The sequence below is a fragment of the Mobula birostris genome, chromosome 8, assembly GCF_030028105.1.
Source record: "Mobula birostris isolate sMobBir1 chromosome 8, sMobBir1.hap1, whole genome shotgun sequence".
Lineage (NCBI taxonomy): Eukaryota > Metazoa > Chordata > Chondrichthyes > Myliobatiformes > Myliobatidae > Mobula > Mobula birostris.
Genome location: NC_092377.1, coordinates 167895808 through 167911228, shown reverse-complemented (window position 1 = coordinate 167911228; position 15421 = coordinate 167895808). Strand labels below are relative to the sequence as shown.

General features: G+C 49.2%; 1 protein-coding gene across 2 annotated transcripts in view; it reads right to left on the bottom strand.

Moving 5' to 3' along the window:
* Positions 1–15421, bottom strand: part of adgra2 (adhesion G protein-coupled receptor A2) — a 204245-nt gene that overhangs the window by 61162 nt on the left and 127662 nt on the right. Inside the window, exons 1-3 of one of the 2 annotated variants that reach the window (XM_072266812.1) lie at positions 10978–11049; positions 3457–3670; positions 2100–2264 (exon numbers count right to left, since the gene is read on the bottom strand). In XM_072266812.1, the coding sequence (XP_072122913.1) occupies positions 2100–2264; positions 3457–3670; positions 10978–10984 (386 nt within the window). In that variant the 5' untranslated portion in view covers positions 10985–11049. Of the gene's footprint in view, positions 1–2099; positions 2265–3456; positions 3671–10977; positions 11050–15421 lie in introns of those variants that run through there. The other variant, XM_072266811.1, reaches the window with a different exon arrangement.

Below are 15421 nucleotides of genomic sequence, written 5' to 3'. Positions count from 1 at the left end.
ACATGTCACGTCCTTTTCTGGGTGGTTTGTCCCCACCTGGCACTCAACTCTCACAACTCTCACAAGTGGCTCCCCGTAGCTGTTTGCATGCGACAGCGGCCACACCCTGGGCAACGGCTTCGACAAGCCGGCTAAACCAGGTGAGGGTAGCCGACGGGTCTCAAAGCCTCGGTGTGATAGGGACTTGTCTATCCCAGTATGTGAAGACAGACTCCAGCGGATTGAGCGGACGAGATCAATGGAAGGTCCAACGGTCAAAAAGGCGGTCTCTGCAAGCGTCATGGAACGCGTAGCGCACGACAAGATACAGATGTCCTGGTCATGAACCATGCCAAGTCCCATCTCCAGCCGTCTCGACTCTTGTCTTGCCACTGGATCCAGATGGGAATTGGGAAGAGAGAATGAGGCCAACGCTGCGCAACTCTCCCTCACTTAAATCCAAATCACGCGCTAGTCTCGACACGACTCCGGAGCGAAGGTTCCCCAGTTGGAATCCAGTCGGGCCGCTCCCGGGCACGCTTTCCATCCATGCTGGGTTGAGTGTCGAGCTAGCAACTCGACCTTGTAAAAACTACTAATGGTATCGAGGTCTTCACTGATGATGATGGACGAACCTTAGAATCAGAGGGTACAGCCTCGGAGTAGAGAGACATCCATTTTGACCAGAGACGAGAAGGAATTTCTTTAGCCAGAGGTTGGTGAACCTGTGGCATTCTTTGCCCCTGTTGGTTTTGGAGGCCAAGTCACTGGATACATTTACAGCGGAGGTTGAGAGATTCTTGATTAATAAAGGTATAAGAGGTTACGGAGAGAAGGCAGGAGATGGATTTAGAGATACAGAAAGGTAACAAGTCCTTCTCACCCAACAAGCCCACACACCCTAATTACACCCACGTGAACAATTAACCTACTAACCGGTACGTCTTTGGGACGTGGGAGGAAACTGAAGCACCTGGAGGAAACCCACGCGATCACAGGGAGAACCACGGACAGTGGTGGGAATTGAACCCAGATCGCAGCCGCTGTACACTGTTACGCTGACCGCTACGTTAATGTGCTGCCCCTAAAATAAGGCAAGTTTAAATGCAAATATTCTTCCTGCACAGAAAGCGCTGGGTGTCTGGAGGTGATGGAAGCAGATGCAATAACAGGGGGCCACGGTAGTATAGCAGTTAGCACGACACTATTACAGCTCGGGGGGGAGGGGGTCCGAGTTGGGAGTCTGTATGCTCTCCCGAGACCGTGTGGCTTTCCTCCAGCTCTCGCTTCCTCCTACTGTACCGGTTAGTAGACTCGTTGGTCGTTGTAAACCGTCCTGTGATTGGGCTGGGGTTAAATAGGTGAGTTTTCGGGCTGTGCAGCTCGTTGGGCTGGAGGGGCCTGTTCTACACTCTATCTGTAAATAAAACAAAATAATAATAAATAACATTGAAGAGGTATTTACACTGGGACAGGAAGAGGCAGGAAACTGATGGATACAAACTGTGTGCAGATCAATGGGATTTAGTCAGGGACACTGGGAGCTGAAGAACTTGTACCTGTGTGGACCTGTTGCACATAACTCGTCTCACCGTTCAGCCAACCCCTCTAACCTGGCTGCAATTGGCCTCGGGCGTTTCTAGCCCAGGACCCTGTTTGCCACTGGTGGTTCACACTCGCAGGTCTTCAGAACCACTGCATAGGCAGCATTGGACATCTCGTTGATCACAAAGGCTGTCGAGGTGTCAGGTAGGTAGAAACACAGCGGCGGTACTTACCGGACCGGAAGAACAGAGAACATGGACATAGGACAGTACAGCACAGAAACAGGCCCCTTGGCCACCGTATAGTGCCAAACCAATTAAATCAGTGATCAAATGGCCAACTCCGTCTACACAATGTCCTTATCCTTCCATTCTCCTCACATTCATGTGCCTACTTAAATGTTTCTGCCAATCACCACCCCAGGCAGCACATTCAAGGCACCCACCACTCTCTGTGTAAAAATGTGCCCCTCACATCTCCTTTGAAATGACCCCTTCTCACCTCAACCTCATGGATCAATGAACGTCAGGGTGAGCCACCCTCCAGCCAACATCACACTGACATCGTGCGCTCACCTGAAGTCCCCTCTGTTGTTGGTAACCCGCTCAGCCTGGCAGTATGTGGCAGAAGTGTCGATCACCACTACCTCCACCTTGAGCGAGGCGTTCCCACGCGATGTTGCAACGACGCATTCCCACTCTCCACTGGCCAGCAGGTAGATGTTTGAGAGGACCAGTTCGCTGCACAGAGACAGGCATCTTAATATAGCACAGTACAGGCTCTTCGGCCCACAATGTTACGCTGACCTAGAGCACCACAGCATAGAAACACACCCTTTGGCCCAGCTAGTCTGTGCCAAACTTGTATTCTGCCTAGACCCATCGCCCTCCATATCCCTCCTGTTTATGTACATATCCAAACTTCTCTGACATATTGAAATCAGACCCACATTCACCACCTCCAATGGCAGCTTGTCCCACACTGCATCAGGCTCCGAGTGAGGATGTTCCTTCTCAGGTTCCCTTTGCATAAAGCCTGGTCCCTCAGCCTGCCTGGCTCTCAGCCTTCTCTACGCTGCCCTACAGAACAGTCAGCCAAGAGCAGGTGAGATAAGTTGTATTTGTCACATGGACATCAAAATATCGAAACACACAGTGAAATTTTTGTAGGGTTGTTCGTTGAGCTTGGAGGTTAGGTCACAAATATTTCAGCACCAGCTGAGCAGACCCCACCAGTGTGTAACTGAGTGTGGTTTATGTTGGTCCGACTCGTTGTTGTGATTGGTTGGCTGTCGTGCTGGCCGCTAGTCTCCGATCGCTGAGTAATCTCCGCCGGCCCGTTTCCCTGGTTTATTGGTCGCTGTGACCATTGGTTCCTCAGGTGCCCATAGCTCGTGCCTCAGTCCCAATCCCACAGACACACAGGTTTGTAAATTGCCCCGTGGAGACTAGCGGCCAGTGCAGCAGCCAACCAATCTGAACAATGAGTCGGCTGGATATAAACGCGAGCACTTGGCAAAATCAGCACTCAATTGTGCACTGATGATGTCACCTCCACTAGTGACGAAATGTTTGCGACCTGACCTCCGGGCTTGGTGAACAACCCTTCAGACAAACAACCAACCCGATCTACCAACCTTCTCTTTCATTCCAAATATAGTAAAATGCGTGGTTTGCATCAAGTCAAATCTGTGAGGTTTGTGCTGGGCAGCCCGCAAGGTTTACCGTGCTTCTGGTGCCAACGTAGCATGCCCACAACTCACTAACCCGAACCCGTACGTCTTTGGACTGTGGGAGGAGACCACAGTCAGCTGAAGAAGTACAGACACCTTACAGACAGCAGCAGGAACTGAATGCCGATCTTACAGCTGGCATTGTTGCCCTAACTGCTCTGATACCACGCACTCCAGTTGTCCTTCCTGGTATACATTACCTGGATATCAAAGAACAATCGTGAACATGGCTTTCCATAATGACCACGCCATTCTCCTCCTCGGGCTGCACCAGGATGCCATTGTGGTACCACAGCACTCGGGTGCTATTGTCCAGGTAGGTGGCCGTGCACATAAGCGGCAGGCGGTCCCCTTGGAAAACCACCTGGCGAAGGACGGGTATCAGCTGCAGGATGGGAAGCTCCAGGGGTCCATCTGTGGCCAAAAGGGAACTCAGTGAATCAGCTCATACCCTGTACACCCCTTTAGTTTCATCCACTCCACCCACAGGCCATTCATCTCACTGTGCTGGCTCAGCTATCTCACAGTGTTGATGATGCCCCAGTGTTTCCACACAGGCCTAGGTTTAATTTTAATTTTATGATGACAGATTAGATTACCTTTATTCTTCACATCAAAACATACAGTAAAACGTGTTGTTTCTGTCGACGACCAGCGCAATCTGAGGATGTACTGGGGGCAGCTGACAAGTGCTGGCACGCTTCCAGCAACAACATGGCATGTCCTCAACTTACTAACCTGAACCCGTACGTTTCTGGAATATGGGAGGAAACCGGAACACCCAGAGGAAATCCACACAGTCACGGGGAGAACATACAAACACCTTACAGACGATGGCTGGACTTGAACCCAGGTCACAGGCACTGCAAAACTTTATGCTGACCGCTATGTTACCATGCCACCATTACGGAAAATATGTAAAGCTTAAACCTGATTCCGATTCTGATTTGCATGTCAAACCTCCCATTTTATCTCTTTCACTGAATGTTCACCCTGTACATTCTGGCAGCTGCCTCTGGTCCTTTTGCCAAACCTGTTTCCCCTGGTTACCAACATCCAACCCGTTTCCCCTGGTTACCGACGTCCAATCCATTTCCCCTGGTTACCAACGTCGAACCCATTTCCCCTGGTTACCGACAACCAACCCGTTTCCCCTGGTTACCAACATCCAACTCGTTTCCCCTGGTTACCGACGTCCAATCCATTTCCCCTGGTTACCAACGTCTAACCCATTTCCCCTGGTTACCGACAACCAACCCGTTTCCCCTGGTTACCAACGTCCAACCCATTTCCCCTGGTTACCGACAACCAACCCGTTTCCCCTGGTTACCAACATCCAACCATTTCCCCTGGTTACCGACATCCAACCCACTTCCCCTGGTTACCGACGTCCAACCCGTTTCCCCTGGTTACCAATGTCCAACCTGTTTCCCCTGCTTACCAACGTCCAACCCACTTCTCCTGCTTACCAACGTCCAACCAATTTCCCCTGCTTACCAACGTCCAACCAATTTCCCATTTACCAACATCCAACCCGTTTCCCATTTACCAATGTCCAACCTGTTTCTCATTTACCAACGTCCAACCTGTTTCCTGTTTACCAACGTCCAATTCACTTTTCCATTTACCAATGTCCAACCTGTTTCCCATTTACCAACGTCCAACCTGTTTCCCGGTTACCAACGTCCAATTCACTTTCCCATTTACCAATGTCCAACCTGCTTCCCGTTTACCAGTGTCCAACCTGTTTCCCGTTTACCAACGTCCAACCTGTTTCTCGTTTACCAACGTCCAACCTGTTTCCTGCAGAGATTTCTCAAGTGGTCTCAGTGCAGCTCTGGAGACACACCAGTACCCATTACTGGTACCAGCAGATCTCTGTAAAATTGAATGGTGGTCACTACTTTGCAAAGTTGGACTTGGCTGAAACCTATCTCCAGGCAGAAGTGGTAGAAAATTCACAAGAGCTTCTCACCATTACAACACATAAGGGGTTGTTTTCCTTTTTCCGTTTGCCTTTTAAGGTGAAGGCAGCTCTTCAATTTTCCAACAGCTAATTGACACCATGCTGAGTGGTAATGATGGTGTTGCCACTTACCTCAATGACTTCATTGTGATGGGCACAGATCAGACAGAGCTATGCCAACATTTCAACCACATTTTGAACAAACTACAATTGTGATTTTGCACAGAAAAATGTTGCCTCCCGATGTCTTCAGTTAAATATCAGGGATTCATCATAGGTGAGCATGGTCCTGAAGACATCACTGCTATTTGAAAAATGCCTCCGCCATCAGATTTCATTCCATCTTTGAGCAAGACCAGTCACTGTTCAGCACCTCCCCCAGCAATGCACCGGCTGAGGGAGCCATTCAATGCCTGCTCAGTAAGGGTGTTACCTGGAAATGATCCAAGCAATGCCTTGAGGCTTATGACCAGGTGGAGAATATCTTGTCATCCAACCTTCTCTTGATGCATTTCAACCCAAAGTTGTCTATCATCGCCCAGTGGATGTGTCCAATCATGGGTGGGGGCTGATATTTCCCATATATTCCCTGATGGTTCTGAAAAAGCTGTCACATGCTGCCACATCACTGAACACAGCAGAAAGGAGCTATGGATAAATTGTGAAGGGAGCCCTGGGAATCATCGTTGCTGTGGGGAAATTCCACAAGACGTTTCCCTCTGCTTACTGATCACAAGCCACTGTTGTCCATCTTCAGGTCTATGAAAGGCATCCCAGTGTATACAGCCAACTATCTGCAAAGGTGAGCAATGATGTTATTAGCATACGATTTTTTAATCAAGTACACATCAACCCAGGAACATGGTCAGGCTAATGCCCTTTCCAGACTTGTGAATCAGAAGATTCATGAAAATGAAGATGCAATCATGGCTGCGATTTCAATCCATTGCAAACTCTACCAGGTTGTATTAGATGCTGCTGAAGGTTTTCCAGTCATGATGACAAGATCAGTGCAGAAACGGCTGCAGATCCTACCTTGTTGACCGATGGCCAGTCAAAGATGAGGAAGATGTTGTACCCTTCTATTGATGCCACATATCTCTCTCAACTGTGGACTTCTGCCTAATCACAAAATACTCTGCAGATGCTGGGGTCAAAGCAACACTCACAACACGCTGGAGGAACTCAGCAGCTCGGGCAGCGTCCGTGGAAAAGATCGGTCGACGTTTCGGGCCAGAACCCTTCATCAGGACTGAAGAGGGAGGGGGCAGAGGCCCTATAAAGAAGGTGGGGGGAGGGTGGGAAGGAGAAGGCTGGTAGGTTCCAGGTGAAAAACCAGTAAGGGGAAAGATAAAGGGGTGGGGGAGAGGAAGCAGGGAGTGGATAGGCAGGAAAGGTGAAGAAGGAATAGGGGAAAAGCACAATGGGTAGTAGAAGGAGGCAGAACCATGAGGGAGATGATAGGCAGCTGGGGGAGGGGGCAGAGTGAAATAGGGATAGGAGAAGGGAGGGGGAGGGAATTACTGGAAGTTGGAGAATTCAATGTTCGTACCAAGGGGCTGGAGACTACCTAGACGGTATATGAGGTGTTACTCCTCCAACATGAGTTTAGCCTCATCATGGCAGTAGAGGAGGCCATGTATGGACATACCTGAATGGGAGTGGGAAGCAGAGTTGAAGTGGATGGCAACCTGGAGATCCTGTCTGTTTTGGCGGACGGAGCAGAGGTGCTCGACGAAGCAGTCCCCCAATCTGCGTCGGGTTTCACCGATGTAGAGGAGGCCGCACCGGGAGCACCGGATGCAATAGATGACCCCAACAGACACACAAGTGAAGTGTTGCCTCACCTGGAAGGACTGTTTGGGGCCCTGAATGGTGGCTAGAGAGGAGGTGTAGGGACAGGTGTAGCTCTTACGCTTACAGGGATAAGTGCCGGGTGGGCGATCCGTGGGGAGGGACGGGTGGATCAGGGAGTCACGGTGGGACTGATCCCTGCGGAAAGCGGAGAGGGGTAGAGAGGGAAAGATGTGCTTAGTGGTGGGGTCCTGTTGAAGGTGGCGGAAGTTGCGGAGGATAATGCCTATCATCTCCCTCACGGTTCCACCTCCTTCTACTACCCATTGTGCTTTCCCCTATTCCTGCTTCACCTTTCCTGCCTGTCCCCTCCCTGCTCCCCCTCCCCTATCCCTTTATCTTTCCCCTTACTGGTTTTTCACTTGGCACGTACCAGCCTTCTCCTTCCCCCCTCCCCCCACCTTCTTTATAGGGCCTCTGCCCCTTCCCTCTTCAGTCCTGGCAAAGGGTCTCGGCCCGAAACGTTGACTGTTCGTTTCCACGGATGCTGCCCAACCTGCTGAGTTCCTCCAGCGTGTTGTGCGTGTGACTTCTGCCTAATGTTTGGAGACAGAATAGTGACTCCATGAACATTTTGACCAAAAGTACTGAAACTATTCCACCGTGGTCACCTGGCCATCAGTCGAATGAAAGCCCTGGTGAGAAGCTTTGGGCACTGGCCAGGCAGAGATGAAGATATCGCATCTGTATGCAGGCAGTGTAGTCAGTGCTCTGTGGCAGCAAAGTATCCAGGTAGAGCTGACCCACATCCATGGCCACAGGCTACCAGACTTTGGAGTCTAGTATTGACTTCACTGGCCCAATCAACAGATGTACTTATCTTGCACCGATTGTTGCTTATTCCAAATGGCCAGAAATATTATCCATAAAGTCAACGATGACAGAGGCTTCCATTCAGCAGCTGCTTCAGGTCTTCAGCCACTCTGGATGCCAGAAACGCTTGTTTCTGAAAACGGCATTCATTCAGTCCACAGCAGCTTGTTGTATTCTGCCGCAACAGTGAAATCAACCACCTCCACTCACCCCCATGTCGTCCACATTCAGAGGGGTGTGTGGATAGCTTCAAACAGTCGCTTCTGAAATCCGGGGGAAGGAGCATCAGTCCAGTCTCTCAAAACATTTCTGCTGACAAATGAAAAGCCAAAGTCAGATGCCTTATCCTTTGGGCCATGTGGCTGCATTCTGTGGCTTCTGCTGTCCTTCATGCGCTTCTGGGCCATTCTGACCCATCTACACTAGGTCCAGGAGATCCTTCTTACACCACAGCCTCAATCAGGCCAAACTGCTGTTCCTAAGACCTCAACAGATCTTGCTTTGCATGGAATCTGTCAATAATGCCAAGTATCCTGTATGTTCCCAATTATGGAAAATGAGGCTGATTTGAGTGCCTTGGCTCAGATGATGCTTTCTTAAAGCCAAATGCTTATTTTCTTTTTGAAAACGGTCCAGAAAAGTTCTTTCTACTTGGAAAGAGGAGGTGCAAAGATATTCCTGAGCCTCGGAAAGCTATGAGCAACAGCTGGGGGTGGAACAGCCACATCGAACACAGCGAGCTTCCATTCGACAGGAGGAAAAGGGAAGTCCTTGGTAAAGGAAACCTGTAGCTGCCACAGGCCATGGGTGAGAAGGCCTTTTGTTCCAACTCAAAGCATGCTCGGTTTCCAACTGAAGAAAGGTCACTGACCAGAAAGGTTAACTTAAATTTTCTCTCTCCAAGAGCTGGTAGGTTAATGTTGCCCCTGTGAGCTGGGCACTGGGAGACGGGGCGGGGTCGGGGGGTGAGGGTTGGTGGTTGAGAGGAATACGAGAGAAAGGAATGATGGGATTAAGACTAGTGTGATTGCTCTCAGAGTCAGCATAAACTCCTCAGACCAAATGGCCTCTTAATTAATCCATTAATTAATTTACTGAGATACAATCTGGAATAGACCTTTCCAGCTCTTCAAGCAAGCCCATATTTAACCCTAATGACCAATTAACCTACCAACCGGTACATCTTTGGACTGTGGGAGGAAACTCACATGGTCATGGGGAGAACGTACAAACTCCGTACAGAAAGCAGCAGGAAATTAACCCGGGTTGCTCATTCTGTAAAGCATTGTGCTGACCAGCTCCTTGGTCGTAAGGAAATATGAGAAATGAGATGGGTCCTTTCTGGTTCGCTCATTATGGAAAAGATGTGTGAACCATTCCCTCCTAAATAATCCTCGGTTTTTCTTTCATCCACCACGGCAGGACATTCCATGCAATCACCACTCTCTGTGTAAACATTTACAGTACCTTGGACATCCCTCTATACTCTCCTCCAATCATCTTTAAATTATGCCTCCTCATATTAGCTGTTTCCGTCCTGGGGAAAAGGTCTCTGGTTGTCCATTCAATCTGTGCCTCTTATTATCTTAGACACCTCCATTAAGTCACCCCTCATTCTCCTTCGCTCCAAAGAGAAAAGCCCCAGCTCATTCAACCTCTCCTCATAAATTTATCACTGTACATTCTGATCTCATAAGACATGCTCCATAATCCAGGTAAATCCCCTCTGCACCTTCTCTAAAGCTTCCATTGTTAACACTCTGCTCCTTTCCCAGTGCCCAATCTAGAAATTACATTAATAAACTCCAGTGAAATTCATTAACAGCTTAAGTATTCACATAAAATGCCCAGTGATTTTGACAGAACAGAACTGAATGGGAGATGTTGGTGGACAAATTTACCACAGAAAATACGTAGAGAGTGGCCCTTAAATAAATAAATAAATAAATCTCTCTCTCTCTCTCTCTCTCTCCCTCCCTCCCGAAATTAAATAATGAATCAGGGCTCTGGGCTTCCATGATATCAGAGATGTTCTCCTCCTTCAAAGAACCGGGCTTTCCTTCCTCCACCATTGAAGCTGCCCTCAACTGCATCTCCTCCATTTCCCAGATATCTGTGCTCACACCATCTTCCCACCTTCTTAATGGGGATAGAGTTCCTCTTGTCCTCACCTCCCACCCCATGAGCCTTCACATCCAACATATCGTTCTCTGCAATTTCCACCATCTTCAACAAGATGCTGCCAACAAGGACTTTTTCATCTCCCTCTCACTCTTAACTTTCCACAGGGATCGCTGCGTCTGTGATCCCCTTGTCCATTTATCCCTCCCCACTATTTTTCCTCCTGGCACTTATCCCTGAAAGCAACAGAAATGCAATACCAGCCCACTCAACCCCTCCTGCACCTCCATCCAGGGGCCCAAACAGTCCTTCCAGGTGAAGCAACACTTCACCTGCCAATCTTCCAGGGTTATTTATTGTATTCGACTGTCCCCGGTGCAGTCTCCTCGACATTGGTGAGACCTAACGTAGGTTGGAAGACCGCTTTGTCGAGCACCTCCCCTCCCCTTTCCCTCTTCCTCAATTCCCCACTCTAGTCTCTTATTACTCTTCACCTACCTATCACCTCCCCCTGGGTCCCCTCCTGCTTTCTTTTCTCCTACGGTCCACTCACCTGTCCTATCAGATTCCTTCCCCTCCAGGCCTGTGCCAGGCCAGTCTGACAAAATCACTAAGCAATTACCATCAACAGATCACTTGCAATACCAGAGGAAACGACACACTGGACCATTGTTACACCACCAACAAGAATGCCTACCGTGCTATTCCATGCCCTCGCTTCGGGAAGTCTGATCACCTGGCTATACTTCTACTCCCTGAGTATAGGCAGAGACTGAAGACTGCAGCACCAGTAGTGAAGACCAAGAAGGTATGGACAAGGGAAGCACAGGAGCCCCTACAAGACTGCTTTGAATCGGTGGACCGGACTGTATTCAGGGATTCATCTTCGAACCTGGATGAGTATGCTGCAGTTGTTACCGACTTCAGTAAAACCTGTGTGGATGAGTGTGTGCCTACAAAGACTTACTGTACATTCCCAAACCAAAAGCCTGGATGAACCAGGAGGTATGTCGTCTGCTGAAGGCTAGATCTGTGGCATTCAAGTCCGGCAACCCAGGCCTGTACCAGAAAACCAGGTATGATTTGCGGAGGGCTATTTCAAGGGCGAAGAGACAATTTCAAATGAGGTCGGAGGTGATATCAGATGCACGTCAACTCTGGCAAGGTTAGCAAGACATTACTTCCTACAAAGCAAAACCCAATAGCATGAATGGCAGCGATGCTTCACTACCAGATTAACTCAACGCCTTCTATGCACACTTTGAAAGGGAGAACACAACTACAGCTGTGAAGATCCCTGCTGCGCCTGATGACCCTGTGATCTCTGTCTCAGAGGTCAATGTTAGGCTGTCTTTAAAGAGAGTGAACCCTCTCAAGGTTTAGGTCCTGATGGAGTATCTGGTAAGACTCTGAAAATCTGTATCAACCAACTAGCGGGAGTATTCAAGGACGTTTTCAACTCTCACTGCTACGGGCGGAAGTTCCCACTTGCTTCAAAAAGGCAACAATTATACCAGTGCCTAAGAAGAATAATGTGAGCTGCCTTAATGACTATCGCCCGGTAGCACTCACATCGACAGTGATGAAATGCTTTGAGAGGTTGGTCATGACTAGACTGAACTCCTGCCTCAGCAAGGACCTGGACCCATTGCAATTTGCCTATCGCCACAATAGGTCAATGGCAGATACAATCTCAATGGCTCTCCCACAGCTTTAAACCACCTGGACAACACAAACACCTATATCAGGATCTGTTCATTGACTATAGCTCAGCATTTAACACCATCATTCCCACAATCCTGATTGAGAAGTTGCAGAACCTGGGCCTCTGTACCTCCTTCTGCAATTGGATCCTCCACTTCCTAATCAGAAGACTATAAGCTGTGCGGATTGGTGATAACACGTCCTCTTCGCTGGCAATCAACACTGACGCAACTCAGGAGTGTGTACTTAGTCCACTGCTCTACTCTCTGTATACACATGACTGTGTGGCTAGGCACAGCTCAAACACCATCTATAAATTTGCTGACAATACAACCATTGTTGGTAGAATCTCAGATGGTGACGAGAGGACGTACAGGAGTGAGATATACCAACTTCGTGGAGTGGTGCCACAGCAACAACCTGGTACTCAACGTCAGTAAGACTAATTGTGGATTGTGGATCTCAGGAAGGGTAAGACGAAAGAACACATACTAATCCTCATAGAGGGATCAGAAGTGGAGACAGTGAGCAGCTTCAAGTTCCTGGGTGTCAAGATCTCTGAGGATCTAACCTGGTCCCAACATATCGATGTAGTTATAAAGAAGGCAAGACAGCAGCCATACTTCACTAGGAGTTTGAAGAGATTTGGCATATCAACAAATACACTCAAAAACTTCTATAGATGTATCGTGGAGAGTATTCTGACAGGCTGCATCACTGTCTGGTATGGGGGGGCGGGTGGGCTACTGCACAGGACCGAAAGAAGCTGCAGAGGCATGTAAATTTAGTCATTTACTTCATTCCCCTCATTCCTCACCTATCTGCTTCACCTGTCACCTTCTAGCTTGTCCAACTTTCCCTCCTCCCACCTTCATATTCTGGCATCTTCCCTCTTCCTTTCCAGTCCAGATGAAGGATCGCGGCCCAAAGGGTTGGCTGTTTACTCCTTTTCATAGATGCTGCCTGACCTGCTGAGTTCCTCCAGCATTATGTGCGTTGGTCTGGGACAACTAATCCAGCTTCCCAAATGGGCAAACAGTTCACTCCAGGAATTTACTCACAGCGGACATCTCCGAGTAACACAGACAAAATGCTGGAGGAACTCAGCAGGTCAGGCAGGAGTAACAGAGGGGAATAAACAGAGATGATTTCAGCGTGTGCAGCGGATGGAGTGCAGCTACAGAAATCTGACCGAGAAAACGTGCCTGAGAGTCCTGCACGGGCTTGGAAGTGACCTCTAAATGCCTGCAGCTTTAAACATGGCACGGGACTGGGCTCAGACTGACAGACAGGGTAAAGAAATGTTTAGCGCTGTCAGCAGTGGAAGCCAACCCCACCAGAGGAACTCTCTCGGGCAGCAGGAGACAGCCAGTCTACTTCAGGTCTCTTACCAACTTCCGAAACAAATTTGCACTCCTCACTGCTGACAGACCATGTCTGCATTAAATCATCCGAATCGCAAAATGCTCCAATCCATGCCAACCCGTTCACCGTGTCTGTCCTAATGTCCAGTCGACTCACCTCCCTTCACTGTCGCAGGCCTCCTCTGACCTTACACACCCCACTCACCCTCCACAGTCCGTCTCCCTCCGACCTTTCCCCCACCACTCTCCCACTGTCCCCTCCCTCCATGGTTCAATAATTCCCCCTCTAACCCCCCTCGCACACCACCCACTCTCCCAACATCCCCTCTCATCATGGTTCTATAATTCCCCCTCTGCCCCCCTATCACTCCCCACACTCTCCCTCCACAGTTCAATAACTCCCCCCTGACCTTACCCTCCATCAGATTCAGAATCCGATTTATTAATCACATGTCTACTGAAACATAGAGTGAAAAGTGCTGTTTGTGCTGGGGGCAGCCTGCAAGTGTTGCCATGCTTCCAGTGCCAACAAAGCCTGCCCACCCTTCCCAACACCCTCCCACTCAACCACCCCATCTCCACTCCTTGCACTCACACCATAAAAGTGTTCCTTGTCTGGCATCTATTTTAACGAGGCCTCTGGTTTGTTGGATAGACCAGTTAAAGTTATTTTCATGTAACTGACACCGCCACAGGTTCTAGGACGAGAGGAGCCTTGCCACATTCTAACCAGTGCGCTGACAATCACAGCAGGTAAGGAGAGGCACACAGTCAGGGGGTGTCTCAGGGTCCCCACTGGGCTGCCTGACGCCAGTGAAGGGCTGGCAGGGGGCTTCCTCCAAGTGGGGAGTTCCCTCAGTCCTGGGGGGCTCACTCCGTGTGGAGCTCCCACAGTGCCTCTGGGAATGGAGGAGCTCCTTCATTGCCAGAGGACTCCATTCTTGTGGAGAGCTCCCTCAATGCCAGAGGGCTCACTCCAAGTGAAGAACTCTCTAAGTGCTGGAGAGTTCCCTCCCTAAATGCCAGAGGGCTCCCTCCTAAAGTGCAATATTTACAGCTTTCCATTAATTCCCTTTTGAAAGTTGAGATCTGATCATTAGGCTAAATTTGTCCCCCACCTACTCCATCTCCTCTCCTGCTCATCACCTGCCTCCGATTCCCCCCCCCACCCCCATTTTCTTTTCTCCTGTGGTCCACTCTCCTCTCCTATAGATTCCTTCTTCAGCACTTTACGTTTTCCACCGATCACCTCTCAACTTCTCACTTCACTCCCCTCCCCCCCACCCACTCAACTGGTCTCACCTCTCACCTGCCGCCTTGTATTCTCCCCCCACCCCCACTATCTTCTTACTCTGGCTTCAGCCCCCTTCCTTTCCAGTCCTGATGAAGGGTCTCAGTCCAAAACTTCGACTGGTTATTTCTCTCCATAGGTGCTGCCCGTCCTGCTGTGTTCCTCCAGCATTTTGTGTGTTACTCTAGATTTTAGCATCTGCAGAATCTCTCGTGTTTACTATTTGCTTCTTTTTGTGGCTATGCTGCGTTTGTCCCACTGATGCACAGAAATGGCCACGGAACAGTACAGCTCAGGAACAAGCAACCTGGCCCACACTCCCCGTGCTGACCGTTCAAGTTCAAGTTTATCGTATTAAGGCATCCGTTCGTCTTGCGAGACCACGGATCTGCGTCTGGAAAGTCTTCACTCTCCAGGGCACAGGCCTGGGCAAGGTTGTATGGCAGACTGGCAGTTGCCCATGTTGCCACCGATGTTGTCCAAGGGAAGGGCATTAGGACCCATACAGCTTGGCACCAGTGCCGTCGCAGAGCAATGTGTGACTAAGTGCCTTGCTCAAGGACACAACACACTGCCTTGGCTGAGGCTCACAACCTTCAGACCACTAGTCGAATGCCTCAGCCTCTTGGCCACGTGCCCACATGTATACAACCAAACAAAACAACATCTTTCAATGACCAAGGTGTAAAACACAGTACATATGTTACATGCAACACATAAAATATTAACACTAATATTAACAGATAATAAAAGATGTAAATTAAACAAAATCCCTTCTGCATGCATATGACCCACATCCCCCATTCCTTGCACACTCATGTGTCTAACAGCCATTGTTGTATCTGCTTTAACCTCAACTTGTCCACAGTTGGTTGGTTGAGGTAGAATAACAGTTTGGAACAGATTAGATGGGCTGAAAGACCTGTTTCTGCACTGTATGCTCGATGACTCTCTAAACCCTGGTGGCCCATTCCAGACACCTACCACTCTCTATAAAGAAAGCCTTACCCTGCACATCTCCTTCGAATTTACGTTCTCTCTCTTTAAACACG